The sequence below is a fragment of the Castanea sativa genome, chromosome 5 (genome assembly GCF_040712315.1).
Source record: "Castanea sativa cultivar Marrone di Chiusa Pesio chromosome 5, ASM4071231v1".
NCBI lineage: Eukaryota > Viridiplantae > Streptophyta > Magnoliopsida > Fagales > Fagaceae > Castanea > Castanea sativa.
In genome coordinates, this window is record NC_134017.1 from 61,398,808 (window position 1) to 61,420,315 (window position 21,508).

The 21,508-nt window shown below is 30.1% G+C and overlaps 1 protein-coding gene across 2 annotated transcripts; it reads left to right on the forward strand.

The window, feature by feature from the left end:
• The first annotated feature begins 14,231 nt into the window (after positions 1-14,231).
• Positions 14,232-18,560, forward strand: LOC142637067 (putative WRKY transcription factor 14). Of its 2 annotated transcripts, XR_012844516.1 has the most exons (4): positions 14,443-15,511; positions 16,337-16,477; positions 17,023-17,719; positions 17,822-18,359. XR_012844516.1 is itself a non-coding variant. In XM_075811356.1 (3 exons), the coding sequence occupies exons 1-3, from the start codon at positions 14,859-14,861 to the stop codon at positions 17,642-17,644; spliced, it is 1,416 nt and encodes a 471-aa protein (XP_075667471.1). In that variant the 5' UTR covers positions 14,232-14,858; the 3' UTR covers positions 17,645-18,560. The 2 variants fall into 2 exon arrangements, 1 of the variants encoding a protein (XP_075667471.1); XM_075811356.1 differs by having other exon boundaries at positions 14,232-15,511; positions 17,023-18,560.
• Positions 18,561-21,508: the final 2,948 nt, after the last annotated feature.

Consider the following 21,508-nt stretch of genomic DNA (forward strand, 5'->3'; position numbering starts at 1 on the left):
CCAGTAGCTGCTCAAGTCAAATTCTTAACTTGACTTTGAGATGAGAATTTTCACTGGGATTATAAATGCACCAAATTGTTTATAAACAACTTGAATTTGGCTTAATAAAAAAGCAACTGAAATTTATTTTTTTATAAACAAGTTAAGCTTGATCATTAGTTTTAAGCTTATTTAATAAACAAGTCGAGCCCAAGAAAAAAAAAATTGTTTCTGAACATACTTGTGAACAATAAAGTATGATAAAAGAATAAATAATGATAAAAATAAAAACTCTAATCCTAAGTTCATTTATGGACTTGGCTATAAGCTTGGTATGGGTTTGATAAATAAATCCGTATCTTATTAAGCCTTTACTTGATTGAGAGTTAAAACCACTCATCCAAACCAGATGAATTTGATGATAAGTTGATATGAGCTTGATAATAGGCTCAATATTCAACTCAAGCTTGACTTAAATAATGAATCAAGTCGAGCTCAATCTTTTGTACTTTTTTGATGAGCTCAAGTTCAAATATTATTCCTAGGCTTCATTCAAGCTCAAATTGAAGTTGAGCATGTTATTTTGTTGATGAATTGAGTTTGAATATTCACTACTTGACCAGCTCATTTACATCCCTATTTTTCACAAGGCAATGGACTTTGATAATGTATACAGACACATAATATATATATATATATATATGTAAATATATATAGTAAGGCTGGAAATGCTACAAATTTTATTAGATAGAGTTTATAAATTGATTTGTCACCAATTACCCAAAAAATAAAGATTAAAATATTTATTTATTAGGTGGTGGAAGCCCACCAATCATATTCATTGCCACAGTAGTTTGAAAGTTGTTAGGTCCAAAATTATTAGGTGTTTGAAACCTATATCCAAAACCTTGTTCACTTTTAGTTTGAGTTTTAAGTTCTTAGTGCCTATGAGTTTGTTTAAAGATTACATTTGAAGACACAAGGAATTGCTCAAGAATCTTCTCAAGAACTGTTGAATCTGCTGCCTCAACAACATCTCGATCAATCAAGCTTCATTAAATCTTGACACCAATCTTATTTCAGTTTACTGTATAAATGAGTTTTTGTAACCCTAATAGAGTGCCTATATAATGGCCCACTATAAACCCCACTTTAAAGAAGATTTGAGAGGCAAAAACCCTAAGGGACTCAGAGAGCAAACCCTAGCCTACACTTGTTGAATATGTGAGTTTAGAAAGAAATTAAGGAGATTTTGCCTCGTGCACCAATGAATATGTACCAAGCATTTTCTTCGACATTGTATTGAAGATCATTGAGGTGTTCCAAGTGAAGTTGCTACAAAGTTAACCTACTGCAATCAAGTTGTTGCTATGGTGTGTTAGACAAATTGGATATTGGTGCACTGAAGAGATCATGTGTTATAGTAGTCCAATTGGGTTGTAGCTATGCTCGGATAGCATTAGTATGTTTTTATTGTAGGTAGGTACTTCGAGATCATGTATATTATTTGTACTTGTAACCTCAATCTTACATAGCGAATTCTTCAAATTTGGTCGCTGTCTTTAAACCACCTGATAGTGTTTTTTATATCTAGGTTTAAAATGGTATATTGAAAAATGTCTAAAGGACATCTGTTAACCGGACCCATAATAATAATAATGATATTTCAAAATTATTATTACAAATCTAAAGTCCAATATATTAACCATTCAAATCATCAAAAGTTCAATTATTAACACTCAAGTTAAATTAAAAGTTCATAGTACCAAATTAACGCTCAAGTTAAAGGGTGGTATTTGTAAAAACGCATTATAAATTAGGCCTAAGTTAACAGGAAGTTGGGTGCTAATTAGCCCTTTAAAAAACAGGACAAGAGTTGGATGTTAACTTTATAAATACTTGAGCCATCCTGCTAGGAGTCAAAATAAATTTTTTAGATGAGTTTGGAACTTATACTTAAAAAATACAGTTAAGTGCTCGGAATACATCTACAATAGTAATGGCCTAATACGACAACGAATCATTAACATATACTAAGATTGAGAAAGAGACAATTTTTAACGATTAATAATGAGCAAAATTGTTATTTAATTTGGGGTTGTGTTTGTATCTCAAATGACACTACATTTTCCTTGCATAATAAGATAAAAAACTGAGATTGTTTCAATGTGCACTAGATAAGATAGGTGTTACTTTAATAGTAAAAACTTTTCTTATAGTCGAATACTAAAAAAAAAAAAAAAAAAGAAAAAAAAAAAAGAAGAAGAAAAGAAAGAAGAATTTGTCAACAGTAGGAATTGAAGAATTCCAAATAAGAAGAAAGTGGTTGTTTGCTATGCCAGATTCCCAAAATGTCTCATCAAGCACAAGGTCGGTGATTCCATCACTGATCATTGGCCCATTGAAACATACAAATCCTTCAAAAACTCAATGCAAGCCTTAAGACCAGCCCCACATGTTACTTCAGACACGTATACACACACGCATTGAGAGAGAGAGAGAGAGAGACGTTTCGAAACCACGTTATGTTAAAGAAACCCGGTGCATATAACCTCAAGCTGTCTTATCAAAAGTGATATTAATCAATGTAATCTTGCACTCTTGAGGACCTTGTTTGAACAAGTCGCATTAGGTCCATAAAGAAATCCAACTTTTGGACCAAAACAGAAGTCATTTATATATATTTGTGACCTTTTACATCAACAACCTATACTTACTAGACCTAATAGCTTATAATAATAAACTTAGTTTTACACTTAAGCTTCTAACCTCTCATTTTTTTTGTCATTCATCATACCGACATGACACTTTTTTTTAGACTCTAGATAACGTGCACCAATCTCATCATAATCACCTTTTTAAAGATTAATTATCCTTAACGGTTATTAATAAATTTATGTGCTATTTTATTTTGTCTGTATATACACACCTACATGCCATCTTGGGACCTCAAAACTTTATGTTTGCAATATAGTATAGATCACCAACAACAAAAGGAGGTTCATATAGAAGCTTAACTTTTTTTACATCATGAAAAGTGGATCCATGGCTAAGAACTTAGTGGAAACTACTAATCAAATTAAGTGGCTTCTGAAATGGGTGAAATATGCAGAGATAGACTTTGAAGTTTGAACCACCAATAGCAAGTCAGTGCAATGGACCAAAACAAAGTCAACCCATGTTGACTTTGAATCGATTTTTTGCCACTAGCAAACTTCTAGCTCTCTAGTATATAACATAAAGATTAGAAAATCAACATTGCTATAGGTCTGCTTCAGTATAGGTAGCAAGACTAGAAGTCTGAGTAATCCATTTATACATATTCATCTATGCGTCACCAAATCTTTTATTGGTGGTTGTTGTTTAGTCAAATTTGATCGCAAGGATGAAAGTTAAAACTTTGAAGTCTTGTCAATTAATAAGTGAGTAAAAGTATAATAATTACCGTGTTTTCCTCTCTGTAATCACATACAAAGCAAGTTATTGGTGGTATTTTAATTTTCATTCTCAATGTGTGTCCAATAATAAGTATATGTTAGTGCGCTATTTATACACATGAAAAGTTGATATCATATAAGATTTTCTTGTACTAGTCATTAATTATATTAAACACAATGTATATCCCCATCAGTGACCCAAAAGAATATGGGAGCTCTGTTGCTAAACAGGCCGGCAAAGTGAGGATGCTAATTGCCCATAGAAGACAAAAAATAAACCAATATGCTGAATACAAACGGACACACAAATGCATGGATAAGACAAAAACAACTATATTAATGCAGTGTTTCCCCTTTGTTGCACTTGGGCGGATTGGCTTTACGAACCCAATTAAGGAAGAAATATATTGACTGTATTGTGTGGGTTGATCAGCTTATTTTTATTGATTTACTTTTAAAAGTGAGTTTGGTTTATATTTAGTACTTTCTCAACAGCACATTTCTTTTTGTTTTAAATATTCAATAGCATGTAATAATATGTTTTAATTTCTACGTACTTTTTATTTAGTTAGTAGATAATGTGACAGTTTTTCATTAAAACAAAGTGAGATTTCAGTTAAAAAGTATTGAAAATAAGCCAACCGGTAAAACTAAGTTACATATTAGAAAAAATAAAGAAAGCTAGCTATATATTAGTTGGTGATGAAAATTAGTTGAATTTTTAACCGAAAACAAACATATACTAGTTTATTAATGCTCTCATCAAAAATAAATACGATTATTTATATGCACCGAAGAGTGAAATTGGTTCCACAAAGACAATTAATTGCTTATTAAATATGATTAAATTACAAATAATAATTATCATCAAATGATCAGTTTCATGATTATCGTTTTAAATATTTTTCTGTGCTCTTGTGTCTTTTCTGAGTCTCTGAATATTGCATTTAAGTTTAACTAGCTAGTACTATTTATATTTCCCCTTCCTTTTTAACTAGTATACTATTTTTTTCTTCACAATTGCAATAGTGACCATTAACTTAATTATAGCCTTTCAATGTTGCAGGAAATGAGTGGTTGTCCTTTTTTTTCTTTTTCATTTTCTGTTGTTGGTGTTCTTTTAGGGTCCTTCTGGTATTATAACAAGAAGTAGAGATTTAACTGTAGAATTTTTGGGATAAAAAACTTTAGTGTTTAGGGCATTTGGTAAACTACATTGATAAAATGCTTTCAAGCTGTTTGTCCTCCTTTTGTAAGTAAATTGATAAAAAAAAAAAAAAATCAGAAATGAGAAATAATTAAAGAGGACATGATAACAGTGTCTTATATTTAATACTTGAACCCAATTACCACCACATAGGCGCATACTCTTGGTTTGGTGATCATTCCACAAGTATAAATACTGATGGGGTGTGAGGGATAAGGGCCGGGGTTCAAGTCTCCAGGAAGGAGCTTTACACACATATACACTAAGATTAGGCTAGAGTAGAGATTCTATCTTGTATATAAAAAAAAAAAAAAAAAAACTTGAACCCAATTAGTCCAATTAAGGACTAATGGTTATTAACTCTATCTTTCTCAAAATTGGGGGGATCAGTGCTAATTTTGAAAAATAATCATGTTCATTTATTTTAATTAATTTTTTAATGGGTATTTTAATTTATTATTTCTATTAAAAGTTGGAACAATTCACTAAAGAGCTTTAACACTAAAATTTAAAATTTCAAGTTTAGTTTAATTATGCTTTCAGCCTTTACTTACGGAGCCCTTAAAGTTCTTCAAAATTTACCAATCTACTAAAGAAATTTAGGAACCCTTAAAGTAATAGAAGGTTCTTGATCTTCTGTGGGTTAGTGTTTCATGTAAATGGATTCGTGCCAAAGTAGGCCAACATGCTTTAACATGATTAAGAAAGGGGTTAATTGTGGGTTGACTTGATTAACCTTCATTCGACCCGAAATAACCAAATTCATATAAATAAATGTCATTTTGATCTAACATAAAGTCCAATTCTAAAATGAATTGGAAATTAAAAGAATTTCATGGTTATATAGATAAATTTTTCATTGAAACTCTAAAGTCCCAACCCATTTACCTCCCAAAAAAGGAAAAGAAATTTGTATTTTCGCTATATTTTTTGTAGATTGTGTATTAAATGGGTTGAAATGGGTTGTGTTATGTTAACCCCATTAATAAATGGGTTATGTTAGGGTATGAGCATTTTGACACAATTATTAAACGAGTTAAGTTAGATTTGAACCATATATTCAAATACTTTTATCTCAACACAACACTGATACAGGCCAATAACATGAATTGTCATCCCTAGAAACTCAATATCATTCGGCCACTTAGACTTAAGAGGCTTTTCCAAGTGTTGGTTAATTGCCAGCACTGGCTTTAAAATGTCCAAAAACTTTTTTTTTTTTTATTGGAATCTAAATTATGATTGAGGATATGCCTATAATATATTTACATTTATATACTATATTATTTAGATTCGTTAGCATAAAACGTAGTTCGTTTGATTTCATTTCAAATATGAACTAGCAGCATCAACTTCCTAAGTGTTTACAACCAAAACATGTAGCATAGAATGTAGTGCGTTTTATTTCAATTCAAATTTGAACTGGCAACCATAACTTCACAAGTGTCTACAACCAAAACAAGTTTGAAAGGCTAAGATAGTTTTATAAAGGTCAAGACTCAAGAGTCATTATATAGTGTCAAAGTGACTTTTAAAAAAAATAGAGTGTCAAAGTAATACCTGCGTTAACAACGTAGAAAATTTGTATTTTTATCAATCACGTATGGAACTTATATTTGTATTTTTTTTCTTTTCGTTAAATCTAGTTTTCATTACTACATGTGATCTTAATTTTTATTGTTTCTTATGTACTATAAAAATATTGAACCAACCGGTGCTATATTAAATTATTAATTATTTTCTAGTGAATTAGATAAAGTAGTTTTTTGAGGTGTTAAAAGCTAAAATTTTTAACATTACCATTGTGAACACTCAAACTTCAACTAAAAAGAAAAAAAAAAATCCTAACCAGCCTAGTATTAAAAATAAACATTATTTTGTTTTTGTTTTTATCTTTATTGATAAATGATTGCATCTTAATGTATTTAGAAACAACAATTTTGTGTATTTATAATTTTTATAATACTATATATATGAATGCCTATTTGGAGTTTTTTTTTTTTTAGTCTAGCCCTCGTTAGCTTAAAATCGTAGGTCCATCCTTGGAATTAGCCTAATATATTGTTGTAAAAACAAAATTTCAAATACCAAGATTGTCACAAGAAAGGACTTCTGGATAACACTCCACCCAACGTTGATTGTGAAAATTATTTATAGGTTTAAGAATCCAAATAAATAATAAGAAAAAAGAAAACTGGAAAGAAAAATAGACACAATCACAAATATCAAGCTATCACATAATTTCGCAATGGCTTTGTTTACAGGTGGCAGCAAATGAATTTAGTATATAAAAAAAGATTACAAATTGTTTCAATACTAAAAAAGCGCTTACAAAAAACAAAATTTGTCTAAATCTCTCTTAAACTAATTCAAAGTATCTCCCCACGTGGGAGGACCCTTGGACAAAGCCAACAAACCCTTAATACTATTTTATATTTCTAAGACTTTAATACCTACATTTTGGTGGACAAAGAATAACTTTCACACTAGATAAAAATTTTCTTTATGAACAGGGAATATACTTTCCTTTCGTACCAAAAAAAATTTAAATCAAGTCATATTAGGAAGTTAATACATACATGTAATTCTGCATATTTCAATATCAATACTCAATTTCTAGTAAATCCCAAACTAGAATATAAGACTGTCCATCAAACTGGATGTCCTACCATTATATGTGTTATTATAGCGTAAGCATTAATGCATTATTATTATATATTTCAAATTAAATAAATATATTTTTTAAAAAGTTGTTATCTTTTGAGTTACCAAAATATTTCCTTTGTTGCCTTTACTGTTTTTTTTTAAAATTTTTTTTTTTTTTGACACAAGATAAAATTTATACTTTAACTTAATCTAAGTGTATAAGTGTGTGAATCTCCCTTCTAGAGACTTGAACCCCGGTCCTTGCCCCCCACACTCCACAAGTACTTATATAAACTTGTAAAGTGACTATCGCACCAAGGGTGTGCGGTTCATGAAATAGAAAAAGTCATTGTTATATGCTGGACCAAAAAAGCAAATGCAATATTTTACCAATTAAATCATAGAATAATTGTAATTCTCGGGGGTGAGGGCTGGGAATTCCACGCGCTCATTTAAACCCTAAACCTCTCCCAATGACGTAACATGGGGATCTTGATGCGGGGCTTTATCTGGTAACACTTCCCTCGTGCGGTTTCAAAAAAAAAAAAAATCATAGAATAATTGTGATAGGAAGACTACGTCACCTCATCAGCTATCACATTTAACAATGAGATTACTAATATAAACTAAGTAGTATTTTGGGTTTAATCCTCACCTACACCAAAAACCAATTTGGTGTCTTGGTCTAGTGATAAATAATTGTGATAGAAAGATTATGTTGCCTCATCAGCTATCACATTTAACAATGAGATTATTAATATGAACCAAGTAGTATTTGAGATTCAATTCTCACCTACACCAAAAACCAATTGGTGTCTTGGTCTAGTGATAAATAGCACAATTATCAGAAGCGGATGATACACGTTGAAACTCTATAAAAAAAGTACTTAAAAAATTTATTGATTATAAATATAGTGATACAAAATAATTTGTATCTTTAATAATATTTGTACAATGAATAAGAATATTGCATGTATGAACCAAAAAATGATATATGTTTCTTTTCAGTAAGAAGAAGTTTCCTATCTTTTACTAAAAAAGAAAAGAAAAAGAGAGGCATCCAATTATACTAAATTTGTTTTTTTTTTTAATTTATTTGAGATAGAAATTTTACCCTTAACTTAATCTAAGGGTATATGTATGTGAATCTCTCTCCTGAAGACTTGAACTCTATCCCTTACTACTCACACCCTACAAGAATTTGTAATTGTAAAATGACCATCATATCAATAGTGCATAGTCTATCAAATAACTATTGCATACCGACCCATTTTTGTAAATACTCATAAGTAGTCCTTGGTCAATTAATAACTTAAATTATTGCATATTGCCGTCATTATATTTAGTGTTAATAAAATGTATTTTCAAATAGTTTCAATTGAGAATTTGTCACAAAAAACATTTAAACTGTGCCTTCTTTGAAAACTAACAATTTAAATGAAGTCTTCCTCAAAAAACAAATAAAATAAAGAAATACTACTATAAAGAAAAGGAAATTGAAGCATTTATGTTAGGTTAAATTGCATATTTGGTCCTTAACTTTTCACTTTTGTTTAAACTTATAAGTCAAAAGGTTTCACTTTAATTATTTTCGAAGTTCATTATTAGTGACCTCGATTTCATGAATTTCGTTAGTTATGTTAGTATTTTCAATCTATTAAATGATGATAATGACATTTTAAATATTTTAAAGTACAAGAATAATTTTGAAATAAAGGTAAACAATTAATAATTAAATATGCATTTTAACCATAAAATTACTTTCTTTTATAATGAACTAACATGTAACCTATGCATACACATTAGTGCATTTAAAATTAAACACAATTTTTTATTACAAAAATAAAAATAATTAGTCAAATTATTAAACAAAAGGTATACGTAAGTAGTCACAAGTTAAAATTCTTACCTAAATTTAATACTATTTGTGATTTTTTTTCCTAATGTACATATATATTAATAGCCAAATCTCAGAGAAAATTCAATTAGATTTTTAATTAGATTCTCAATTTTGTGCCATATGTCTCATTTAATTTTTAATTTTGTATCAAGTGTATTATTGATCGAGTGTAAAAATGGAAGAGTTCAAATTCAATTATATTCTAAATTGTATTTCAATTGGATTCTAATTTTTCACAACGTATTCATCTATCTTTTTTTAAAAAAAATTTGTGCCAAGTAAATTTATTGGGTGCAAAAATCGAAGAGTCTAAATCCAATTAATATATATATATATATATATGGTATTAAAAAAAAAGTGTAAGCTAATATTATGTATAACTAGAATGTAAATTGTGGAATGATAAATTGTAGTGGAGCTATTAATGTTAGCTTGAGTTATAAAACATAAAGAATATTAGTTCTACCAGAACATTTGGAAGTACTAATGTAGTTTTTTGGCTATGTCAAGTTTCTTATTACACTGCTATTGAATACTACATATACAATATTAATTTACAATCACTGTTCATGAAACTCTGCTAAATACAACACAAAAATAAAAGAATAAATTGATCTAATAGTATCTCCTAAATTTAATGGGAATATGTGTATGAAATCGTTCAGCTCAATTATAATTTGTTACGTTTGAAATCCTGACATAAAAAATATCTAAATAGAAACAGTATAAAAAATACGTTCATTAGTTTAGAGAAAAAATAATAGTAAAAATCTATTTAGTTTGTATGGAAAGCTAACAAAAGAAAAAGTCAATATTATATATATATATAATTAGGTTTTTTAAGGTTTATTTATATTGAACTCATTTTTTATAGTGAATTAATTCATTTGACACAAAAATTAAGAAACTTACATTACATGAGACATGTGGTGCAAAATTAAACTTTAATTGAATTCTAATTTTTAAACCGAATTGATTAACTTGGCACAAAAATTTAAAAACTTAGATTAGATGGGACACATGGCTTAAAGTTATACTCTAATTGAATTCCAATTTGAAATCTAATTGGATTTTCTCTCAATTTTACCTATTAATATATATTTGCGTATAATCCGGGCATCTACACAGTACATTAAAAAAAAACACAATTATACATATATGGATTCAAATTATACCTTGTTTAAGACATAGATATATACATGACTTTTACTCTTTCTTTCTTCTTTATTTTTTTTAAAATTTTTTTTGGATATACACATGAGTTTACTTTTTTTTTTTGGATTTTTTATGGTTTTTTTTTTTTTTTAATTTTATATTAGACTCTTCTTCTTTTGCACAACATTAACTCACTTAGAAATTAACCTCTATATATATATATAATCGCCTCTAAAGCTCTCACAATTTTCCACGTCAGCATAATATTTATTATTCAAATAAAATTATTTTTGTTTAGTCCAAACTTAATAAGGAGGGAAACTCTATTTCTCTAACACGTCCAACTTAAACTCAAACTCATCATTTTTTAAAAAAAAAAATATTTATTTTTAGTCCAAACTTAACAAGAAGTAAAACTCTATCTCTATGACAAGTCCAACTTAAACTCAAACTTATCATTTGAAAAAAAAAAAAATTTGTTTAATCCAAACTTAACAAGGAGTGAAACTCTATCTCTCTAACAAGTCCAATTTAAACTAAAACGTTGATAATTTTTCTTTAATGTTTGTTGGTTTTTCAAAAGTTTTAATATCTGAATTTTTGAGTTATTTTTCGCAAATTGCCTGACAAGTTTTTTGTAAGCCTTTGCATGTTCAAGCAATGGCTTCTTCATCAATTTGTAACATAAATTGAAATTATACAAGAGAAAATCATGAAATGATGTAGTTGCTTAATCAATTTAAGATTTTATAAAATTATTTTAGTTTATCTCACAAATAAATAAGTTCTCGTGCATAGCACGAGTTAATGACTAATTATTATTTAATTTTGTACCACGTGTCCTGTGTGTGTGTGTGTGTGTGTGTGTGTATTTGAACATCTTCTCAAAAAAAAATATATTTTGAACTATATAATTGTAATTATTTTTAATTGTATCCGTGCATATGCATAGTTTTAAATAAGATAGAACGTGTGGCAATCTTTGTTGTGTGGTGATTTTTTATTGAGTATATGTGCTTGATTTTTTTAAAATTTTTTTTCATTAATATTAGACTATTAGTATTTTGCAGTCATTAATTCACTTTGCAGTCATTAATTCACTTTGCAGTTGATACAAATATTAGAAAATTTAAGTAGACATGACACAAAATTAACCCACAATTGAATTCTAATTTAGAATCTAATTCAATTTCTTTCTAAATTTTGAATTTAAAAATACATATAGATTGCCTTTTTCTTTGTTATTTACATTTCTTTGTTTCTCTTTAATTATTTCTCCCCCTGCAAATTAGTGTGGAGGTGGCAGCTGGAAAAGTTGATTGATCGTTTACACAACCTTACAAAAAAAATGACCAATTTTACCTTTTCTTAAAATAAGTAGTTATGTAACAGAATAGCAAAAGGACAAGAGTATTTTAGGAATGTTATCTTTTGTAAATTTGGAGATTAGAAATTTTATAGAGTTTGCTTAATTAGTAAAATTTATATCAATAGTCTCATTTTTATAGAGCAAGAGGCAAGTGGCAATTCGCTCAAGCAACATTGCAAATAGGTTAATACAATTGTATAGAATTACGCACACACACTACAAAAAAAAAAAAAGAAAAAAGAAAAAAAAAGAGAGAGAGATAAAATGAGGGTTGATTGTTCTTAATAACTATTAAATAACTTAAAAGAGTTTTGAAAGTTATATCTCTTGATTAGTAACATTTCAATGGTGCCTTTTCATTGGTATCTTTCATTGATTATATCATACGCCTCTAAGCATACGTCGATGTCATGCTTCTTCCATTGTGTTCTATTTCATGTTCTACCAATTATAATTTGTTATGTGTTTATTTAACTTTCCTTATAAATAAAAGAAAATCAAAGTTTGAAATGAAAAAAAAAAAAAATCAAATACATGACAAGTTGTAATTGGAGAAACACAAAAAGTAGTATAAAATATTTGTATTCACTAAAAGTAGTGTAACTCAGTACCATTGACTTGCTCTTATTTATAAAAAGAACTAGGGTTTGAGTCCCCTTTCCAATTATTTTAATTATCAAATTATCAAAAAAAACTACTTAAGAATAAATTTTTTTTATTCCAATTTAAATTAAATTAAGTGATAATGAGGTCTTTCTCATTGTCTTTTGCTGGAAATCTAATGCTCTAATGAGTGCTCGAAATCTGTGAAATATGAGGTTTATTTAATTAGGATTAGTTTGACCCTTAGCTTTGACTCAAATTGTATTTGTAGAGAGCAAAATGAATACAGAAGGGAAAAAAAAAAGGAATGTTTTTTAGATCAGAAAGATGCTTTGGTCTTATTGCAAGCATTTGTAATAAACATGTTAAGAGCCTTGTGTCATGTACAGAATTTGGTTTCAAATCCCTCTACTTGTCTTGTTTTAAGAAAAAAAGAAAATAAAAGGAACAAAAAAAAACCTATTTATAATAAGGTAGAAGAATGTAAGCTTATCTCATGTACGGATCCACTTTGCAACCAAAACTTAAAAAAAAAAAAAATGTAATATCAACTATCAAATGTAAGTTCACCTACAGAACCTTTTCAGAATTCAGATATTTGAAAAAAAATGGATAATCATGACTAATTGGGTGAAACTATTGGTAATAAGTGGGTGCCTATGTCCAATTACAAGTGCATTACTTGGGAAGGTGATTGTGAAGGAGGTTTAATTATATATATATTATTTAGAGATTTTAGTATCCAACTCAAACAAGTATTAAACTGATTTTATTATCATTTGCTTAATCTACTAATTAAATTGTGCTATGCTATATATATAATATTGGATGTTGTAGCAATATGACGCATGCAGAAAGATGATTAGAATAAGCAATGACCGAATATTCTGTCAATTTTTTTTTAAAAAAAATGGGGCAGAAACAGATGGCGTGGTTTGAACAATTATTTTGAAAAATAGAAAGATAATCTACAAATAATTATTTTTTAATTTGCATAAAAGTATTATTTGCTATTGTTTAATTTCCCTCAAACAGTTCTTTTCTCTTTTTTAATCATTTTGAGAATTTATTATCATAGGATGATGTCATTCTGTATAGAGATAGTGGCTAAACGAAAGGCATTTATCTTGACAAAAATCAAGACAATAACTTTCCTGGACCGACTTTGAAGCTGATGGAATTTTTGCCTAACTTTTCATTTACGTGTAAGTTATATAGCACTTAAAAATATCTTCCTCTCTTTTTTCTCTTTTCTCTGTTTTTATTTTTCCCGATAGGTGATTCTAGCTAACACGTGCCTCAATTTGACATGTGGTTGATTATTTTGCAAATTTGTGAATGCTATGCAATTCGGTTGAAAGTTTGACTGAAAAAAAATATATAATATAGAGAAAAAAAATTAAAAAAATAAAACCTATGTATACATTTTTGGATGTTGGATATTAAATTTGTCGCTTGTTTTCCAATTTGATGGGAATGTAAGAATGTTTATGTAAAGTTTTCTTATAATAAGTAAAGTGTAGGAGAGGAAAAAGGTGAAATTCGAACTACCAACATGCAATACCCGAAAGAAAAAATTTACCATTGAATTATTATTTTTGGACTCTATAATGTATGTAGGGATATAATATGAGCTGTGAGTTGTGACTAGTAAGCAGAGAGTGGAATGTTTTTGGTGCTAGCTAGTAAAATAAAGGACAAAGGGTATCACATAAAGTGGTGGTCATCAGTACTCATCAATTACACACATACACACAGATTGTGCTTTCTAAGTCCTACTCCTAGCTGCTTCTTTCAAAATAGGCTTCCAAAAAAAAAGAAAAACAAAACGCGCTATGAAAAGAAACGGGAGTAGCTCTGAATCAAAATACTCGAAACGTTTCCGAGAAATGCGGCTACTTGCCGCCTCTTTACTTTCCCATCACTTGTTTTCGAAGAAGGACTTTTTGCAAAGTAGTTCTTTTAGTTTTATGAGAGAGAGAGAAAGAGAGATTTAAGATGAAATTAAATTAACATATTTAATGAAAAAAAAGCAGTTGCATAAATTTGACCCTTTGAGCCTTTATATCGTAATCACCCAGCTCAAGACCTATTAGTTTATTATAACTATCATTTTTAAAATCACATTCACACACTCTCTCTCTCTCTCTCTCTCTCTCTGTGTTGCGTATGAAGAAGAGCTGGTATGTGTGAAAAGTCAGCGACTCTCTTTCTTCAAAACCATTCTCTCTTTTGTTTTTGAGAAGAACAATCAGTTTCAACCTTCAAAAAAACTTGTTTGTTTCTTTGTTTCTTGCTTGTTTATCTGCTTCCTAGCAAATAACCAAAACCCATTTCCCCAGAACAAAGTATATATTTTTATTTTTTGTTTTTTGTTTTTTTGTTCTTCATAGCTTAATCAAACAACAACAGCACACACCCAAATAACAAACCCAAGAGTTGCATGCTCTTCACGTCTGTTGGGTACAAAAGAAAAGAAAAAATTCTCTGACTACCCTTTAATTCCAAATGACACTCTTTCTCTCATACTTGTTCTTGCTTTTGCTTTTGCATTAAAAAAGTATGTGCATCAGTTTGTTTATGTCAAGGATGGACAATTATCAAGGTGATTTAACTGACATAGTTCGAGCTAGTGGAGGGCCATATGGTTGTATTACAGGCAATTCTTCACAACCCATTTCTGAGTGGCAGTTTCCTTCGGATCCCATGATTTTTTCTTCCATACAAGAGCAGCCTAAAGATAATTTTGGCGATCCATTCTCTAATATGCGAGATCCGCTTCTCAATGAGCTCCATTTATTATCCAGTTCTAGCTTCTTTGGCACCTCCAATTCTGCTGATGTTATTGGTACTGCTACTTCAAGTGTTGAGGAAAGTCACACGAGTGGTTTTACTGGTTTACACGTTGATGTTGGTGTTGGTGTTGGTGTTGGTTCTAGTAGTAGCTCTACAAGTACTAATGTTCTTGACCACGATGAGATGAAAAGGCCTTGTAATATATTTTCAAGGATGCTTCAGATCTCTCCGAATAATGCAAAGTTGTCTGTGTCCCCATGTGGTTCAGCGGTGATGGCTGCTAATTCCCCTAGGGGAATTAAGGCTCCTGCTATGCTTTCAAGTGACATTCTTGGTGTTCCTAATAGCTCCAAGCCTTGCTTCATCGACAACACCGCGGTGCAGATCTCATCTCCCCGGAATCCAGGTATTAAAAGAAGGTGAGTGTATTTAATTTTATCTTATCTATCTAGTTAGTTAGGACACCTTCTTTCATGAATTAACTCTAGACAATTTATTTTAAAGTTGCTTTAATCATTCTTATTAACGTCTTAAATCGAAAGATAAAAATTTGAATTTTAAATGTGTCTGTTAAAAAAAAACAGAATCACAAGAATTCACAAAGAATGGATTTGTGTATAAATTTTATTTTCTCTATGTTTTTGGGGAACTTGGATTGTCATAAAATCATGGCAAAGATCTAAGAAATAGGGTTTAATATATGTTTTAAGTGTCCATGTTGTCATTTTTTAGATTGATTTTATTTGTAGTCTTGATTGAGGTTTGAGGAGCTCTATGATTTTCAGTTGAGATTTCTCACTGTTAACATTAATACTAAGAACATAATACATGTATCTTTGATGGGTATTAATCAATCTGAAAAGGTGGGCTAGCTGGTGTCACAATAACCTTCACAGACTTAGCTTTCATGTAGTTATCTCAAACTACTTTTCTTCCCTAGCTAACACACCTGAAAGGATAGCTATGCTTTGATTGGTATAGCCTGTGCCTTTAGAATGTACCGTCCTTTTCAGCTTTCTTTATGATAATTTTCCAAAACCTTGAATTTCTGCTAAAAAGCTGTTGATTTGAAACATTAATTGACCAAGAAATTAAGAGAATCATGTTGTTTATATAACAATCAAAATTATCTATGCTTCATTAGTTATGGTCTTGTTATCTTCTTTTGTTTAAGTATAAAACTGTTAGGCAATAAAATATTAAATTTTGATAATGATATATATATATATAAACTATATATGCAGGAAGAGCCAGGCAAAGAAGGTGGTTTGTATTCCAGCGCCAGCAGCTGCAAATAGCAGGCCAAGCGGAGAAGTAGTTCCTTCTGATCTGTGGGCTTGGAGAAAGTACGGTCAGAAACCCATTAAAGGTTCTCCTTATCCAAGGTGAGAGCAAGTTTCAGATATTCTCGGACCAAAATAAAACACAAAGAAAGAAAGTTTCAGATATTCATTCTCGATAAAGGGTCCAAGTTCTTTAACATAATAAGTTCTGCCAGGACTGCAATTTGTATCTCTAACTGACAGACGTTTTCACTTTTAATTGGTTCGTGCTTAATCATATTTTTTCGACATTAAATATATTAAAGTGATGCAACTAACTAAGACTGAAAAGATCCTTCTAAACAGTACAACCCACAAAAGTTTCCTAAAACACTGACCTCAAATAAATATCTTTTAGTACAAAAAATTGACTATTACTAATGGTGTTTGAGCAAAGCAAACACAATAAGTATACTATTGTTGTTGTTATTATTATGATGATGATGATGATTATTTCGGCAAAAGAAAATAAAAATAATGGTGACGACTCGAATATAGACTTTTTGCTCATAAACTTATTATCAACAACTATTTTTCTATTGGCATGACATGATTTAAGAATTACACTAATTTTTGTGGATAAATGTTTGGATACTATATATATGTAGGGGCTATTATAGATGTAGCAGCTCAAAGGGATGTTCAGCTAGGAAACAAGTGGAGAGAAGCCGGACTGATCCAAACATGTTGGTAATTACATACACATCTGAGCATAACCATCCATGGCCAACTCAGAGAAATGCTCTTGCTGGCTCAACCAGGTCCCAGCCATCAAAGACCAATGTTACTTCAAAGAACTCACAAGGTGCTCAGCTAGCTCAGAAGCCAACTAGTCCAAAGGAAGAACAAAGGGAGAGCAGCAATGACAACAATGTGTCTTCTGTTGTTGCTGGAAGCTCAACAACAAGTGCATCTGTTAAGGAAGAGATTGAGGATATTGAGAAGCAATTGGAGATGGACAATGATGGAGAATTCAGTAATGATCAAGGGTTTGCTTACAGGCCAACAATGATAGTAGGGTCAAACCAGTCTGATCAGGATTTCTTTGCTGAATTAGGAGAAATCGAGACTGACCCTTTAGACCTCTTGTTCAATCAAGGGTTTACAGGAGATCATGAACAGAAAGAAAGCAAGGCCATGGATCCCTTCAGCCTGTTTGATTGGCCTTCGGGGGACAACCACACCACCAATACCACCAACTCATTTGGAGAAGCTAAGAGGGGGTTATAACAAGACCTTGAAACAACCAATTCCCCTACTAATATAGTCATTTAGTAGTTCATACGGTGCAATTCTGCATTTCAGGTCCTGCTATAAACCTTAACCTTTGGATTGAATACTCAACAATGCAACAAATTTTACAATTTTTTTCACAATTTGTTGAACTGACGATTATGATCAATGCAGCACATTACTTTCATTGGGAAGACCGCTGATATCATTTTCGTTATACCTCAATCATAACTTTCCCCTTCAGCAATTGTGAAAATAATGTAAAATTTGTTGTAACATTTCATGTGGAGGGAGATTCAGATTTCTACTCTACACCATCTTTCGTTTTCTTGTTATTTACCGAAACAGTGTCAGGGGATTAGGAAAAAGAGTAAAAGACAGTGCTGGTTCATTGGAAGCAGACCCATGAGTCCCACATTCCTTTTGGAATATTGGTGGATGGGACAGAAAGCTGAGGAACAGAAGGTTTCTACAGTTGAAACAAGTACATCCATCAGAGACATGACTGGAAAGCTCAGTGTGGAGATTGATACAAAGATGGGACTCGGCTTTCATCTGTTTAAGTGGGAAAAATTATGCAATCCTACCCCTCTGTTCATGTGGGTGGGTAGTCGAAAAAGAAAAAAAAAATACATAAAGCTTTTATTGCTTGCTTTGATGGGGGAAAATAAATGAAAGATGACGGAAGAATATTATAGGGAAAAGAAAAAAATTATTAGGAAAGCTTGACTTTTCTTATCAGTCTTCTCTAGGGATGTGCAAAAGAGAAAAAAAAAAATACATGCTTTGGGTTCCTCAGCTTTCTGTTTTTTATATTATCCATCCAACTTGTGCTTCTTTTTTATTTCTACTTCAAGTGTACTAGTTATTTATTTTTTAAATTTTTATAAAAAGGTGATTGTTTATGAGAAAATGAAAATAACTAATCACACTTATTTTCTATGTTCATGATCATTTCCTGTTTCTCTCTCTCTCTCTCTCTCTCTCTCTCTCTCTCTATATATATATATATATATATATTTTTTAGTACTATATTCCAGCTAAACGAAGTTGTCATTTAAAACTCTGCATGTGGATGGTTAACTGTGCATGTATAATATTATGTACGTAGATAATGTATTCAGGCTGGCTTTGCTATTAGCGGCACAGTTGTGTTAAGAATCAAAAGTGTGTATAAATATATATATATTTATGGAAGAGATTTTTCATTACTAGAAGAACTGTGAACTAGAATTTCCCTGCCTAATGACTTAATAATTGAGAATTCACGGGTGTATTGAATTTTCAGAGTACACTGTCCTTAACAGCAAGCTGCAATGAGATTGACTATACCCTGTTTATATACTGTTTAAACATATTTTCAGTGTCTAGATCTATTCATGTAAGTAATTTTCTTTTATTGCATGTTGCTCAACAGTGAGAATTAAATCTCTGATCGCTGCATAATGTCCACTATTATGTTACAAGGTTTTTGGCGTTGCATTCATACCATGGATTGAACTACTTTTTATTCACCAAGGGATAGGTTTATGTGTCCGTTTGATAACAATTTATTATTTTTAGCCTTTTAGATGATTTTCTGATGTTAAATTTCTTTAATTTTTTTCTAAAAAAATATAACTATAATTTAACCGATTTTCAACAAATAAGCATGTCAACAAGTTCACATTAAGTTTTTACTACAGATGATTTTACTAAGCTATTTGATATTATGCATGTCTATAATGCATTTTTCATTATAAAATAGCTAGAGGATTAAATTGATGAAAGCTTTGGGTTTTCTTAATAACTTGAATGGATTTTTATTTTCTTATTATTATCGGTGATAAAAATATGTTATGAATATGAGAAATATTTATGATTTATGTGAACATAAATACGAATGGTCCAATGTTCTCAAAAAATAAAAAATAAAAAACTTTGGCCATGGCAATGAGAATTTAATCAAGGAAAAAAGTTGCAATTTAAAATGATAGAAGAAGAAAATGTTGAAAAGAAGAAATTGTACATGAAAAATATACTTTGACCTTGGGGATTACTTTTTTCCTGCTGATATTATTTTTAACAATTCACGGTTGAATATTATTTTTATTAAAAAATAAATCAAAACATAAATTAAAGAATAAAGATTTTTTTTTATCTATATTTTACTTCAATTTGGATTTTTTAAGTATGGATAAAAAAATTAAAATATTTTCGATGTAAATATTGTCAAGTGGCACCATATAAAATATATATTACTGTATATATTTTATTTATATATAAATTCATTCTTCAACATTAACATCATAGGTAAACATGAGCAAGAAGCTTTTTAAAAAAAAAAAAAAATTCCCGTGAAGCTTCAAGTTTCAACTATTGAATATAATGCTAAAGTAGGGTAATAAGGTTTTCCTTTCCACACTTGTCCAAATTTCGTACTTGTAACATTGGAGCCCTATGCCTCCCTGGTAATTGAAGGAACATTAATTAACTCAATTTAATGGGATATAGTGACCCAAAGTTCTGTCAAATCCATCAACTTTAATGAAAATTTCATATACCCTTTCAATTGAAGTCACTTCAACGGAGGAAAGGAACAGTTCATAGTTCTCAAATGGGGTTTTCCTCATTCTTGATTGATTGGAATAAGAGTCATTATGCATTTGAAGGAATTTAGGTGCAATTGGGTTTATGGGTGTGACTGTTGTAATGATTTTGAAAAGAAAGAATGGGAGTTATAATTGATGACAAACATAAAGCTTCATGACCATTTACTCTTTATTGAAACTTTTGGTGATATATATTTCCTTTCTGCGCATTCAGTGAGCTTTCTTATCTCAAATCCTAAAAATCATATGCACATGAGACATCATTTGTTCTTATATATGTTTGGTCAAATAATTAGTTATAAGCCTAATATCATTACTCATTACTTCATGTTGGGAATCAGTACACTCCGTTTCCATTTTCCCAAGATAAAAATAAAAAAATAAAAAAAATTCCCAGTCACTATCTATTTACTTATTTAATTAGTTTTAGGATCCATTTAGTTGGGAGGATGGAAAAGTAAGAAGACAGAAAAGATTTTAATTTCTCTCATTGGTGTTTGGTTGAGAGGGTGAAAAAGTGGAGGGATGGAAAACTTTTTTGTTTGGTTGAAAATAAAGTTTGTATAAATTTACCATCATGTCCCTATTAAATAAAAGAAAAAATAACACATTATACTTTAAAAAAATTGTGTATAAATGGACACTTTAGTAAAAAAATTAAAAAAAAAACATAAGAAATTAACCCAAAAATGTTTTCTAAAAACAAATAACAAAAAAAAAAACAACCAAAATTAATGAGAAAATAAACGTATGAGCACTAAAAAATAGAAGAAGAAAAGAAGCCAACATGTCCAGACAAAAGCAAGCAAAGCAAATAAAAAAATCCAACACGTTAGTACCAGAGAAAGAAAAAATAAAAGGAAAAAAGTAAAAAAAGAAAAAATAAAAAAAGAAGAAAACAACACACGTTAGTAACAGAAAGAAAAAATCAAAGGAAGAAAAAAAAAAAGCCAATACCAGAGAAAGAAAAAAAAAAAAAAAAAAAGGAAGCTAACACACGTTACACTACAAAACACGCAGGTCTTAGGCCGCATTTTTTTAGGCCGCGTTTTTAAAAACGCGGGTATAGACTAGATAAAGCTGCGTTTTTAAAAAACGTGGCTTAAGTTATTCATATGAAACCGCGTTTTGTACATGCGGCTATAGCCCATGTCCGGAGCCGCGTTTTAAAAACGCGGCTTTAGCTCACAACTATGGCCGCGTTTTAAAAAAATGTGGCCCTAAGGCTATAGTTACGTATTTTAGGTCACGGTTGAAAACGTGGCCTAAA

What these genes read in the sequence shown, in the direction of transcription:
- LOC142637067 (XM_075811356.1), top strand. Translation starts at nt 14,859, where the DNA reads ATGTGCATCAGTTTGTTTATGTCAAGGATGGACAATTATCAAGGTGAT. An exon ending in AATCCAGGTATTAAAAGAAG is followed by an intron (nt 15,512 to 16,336) that starts GTGAGTGTATTT and finishes CTATATATGCAG; the next exon opens with GAAGAGCCAGGCAAAGAAGG. An exon ending in AAAGGTTCTCCTTATCCAAG is followed by an intron (nt 16,478 to 17,022) that starts GTGAGAGCAAGT and finishes ATATATATGTAG; the next exon opens with GGGCTATTATAGATGTAGCA.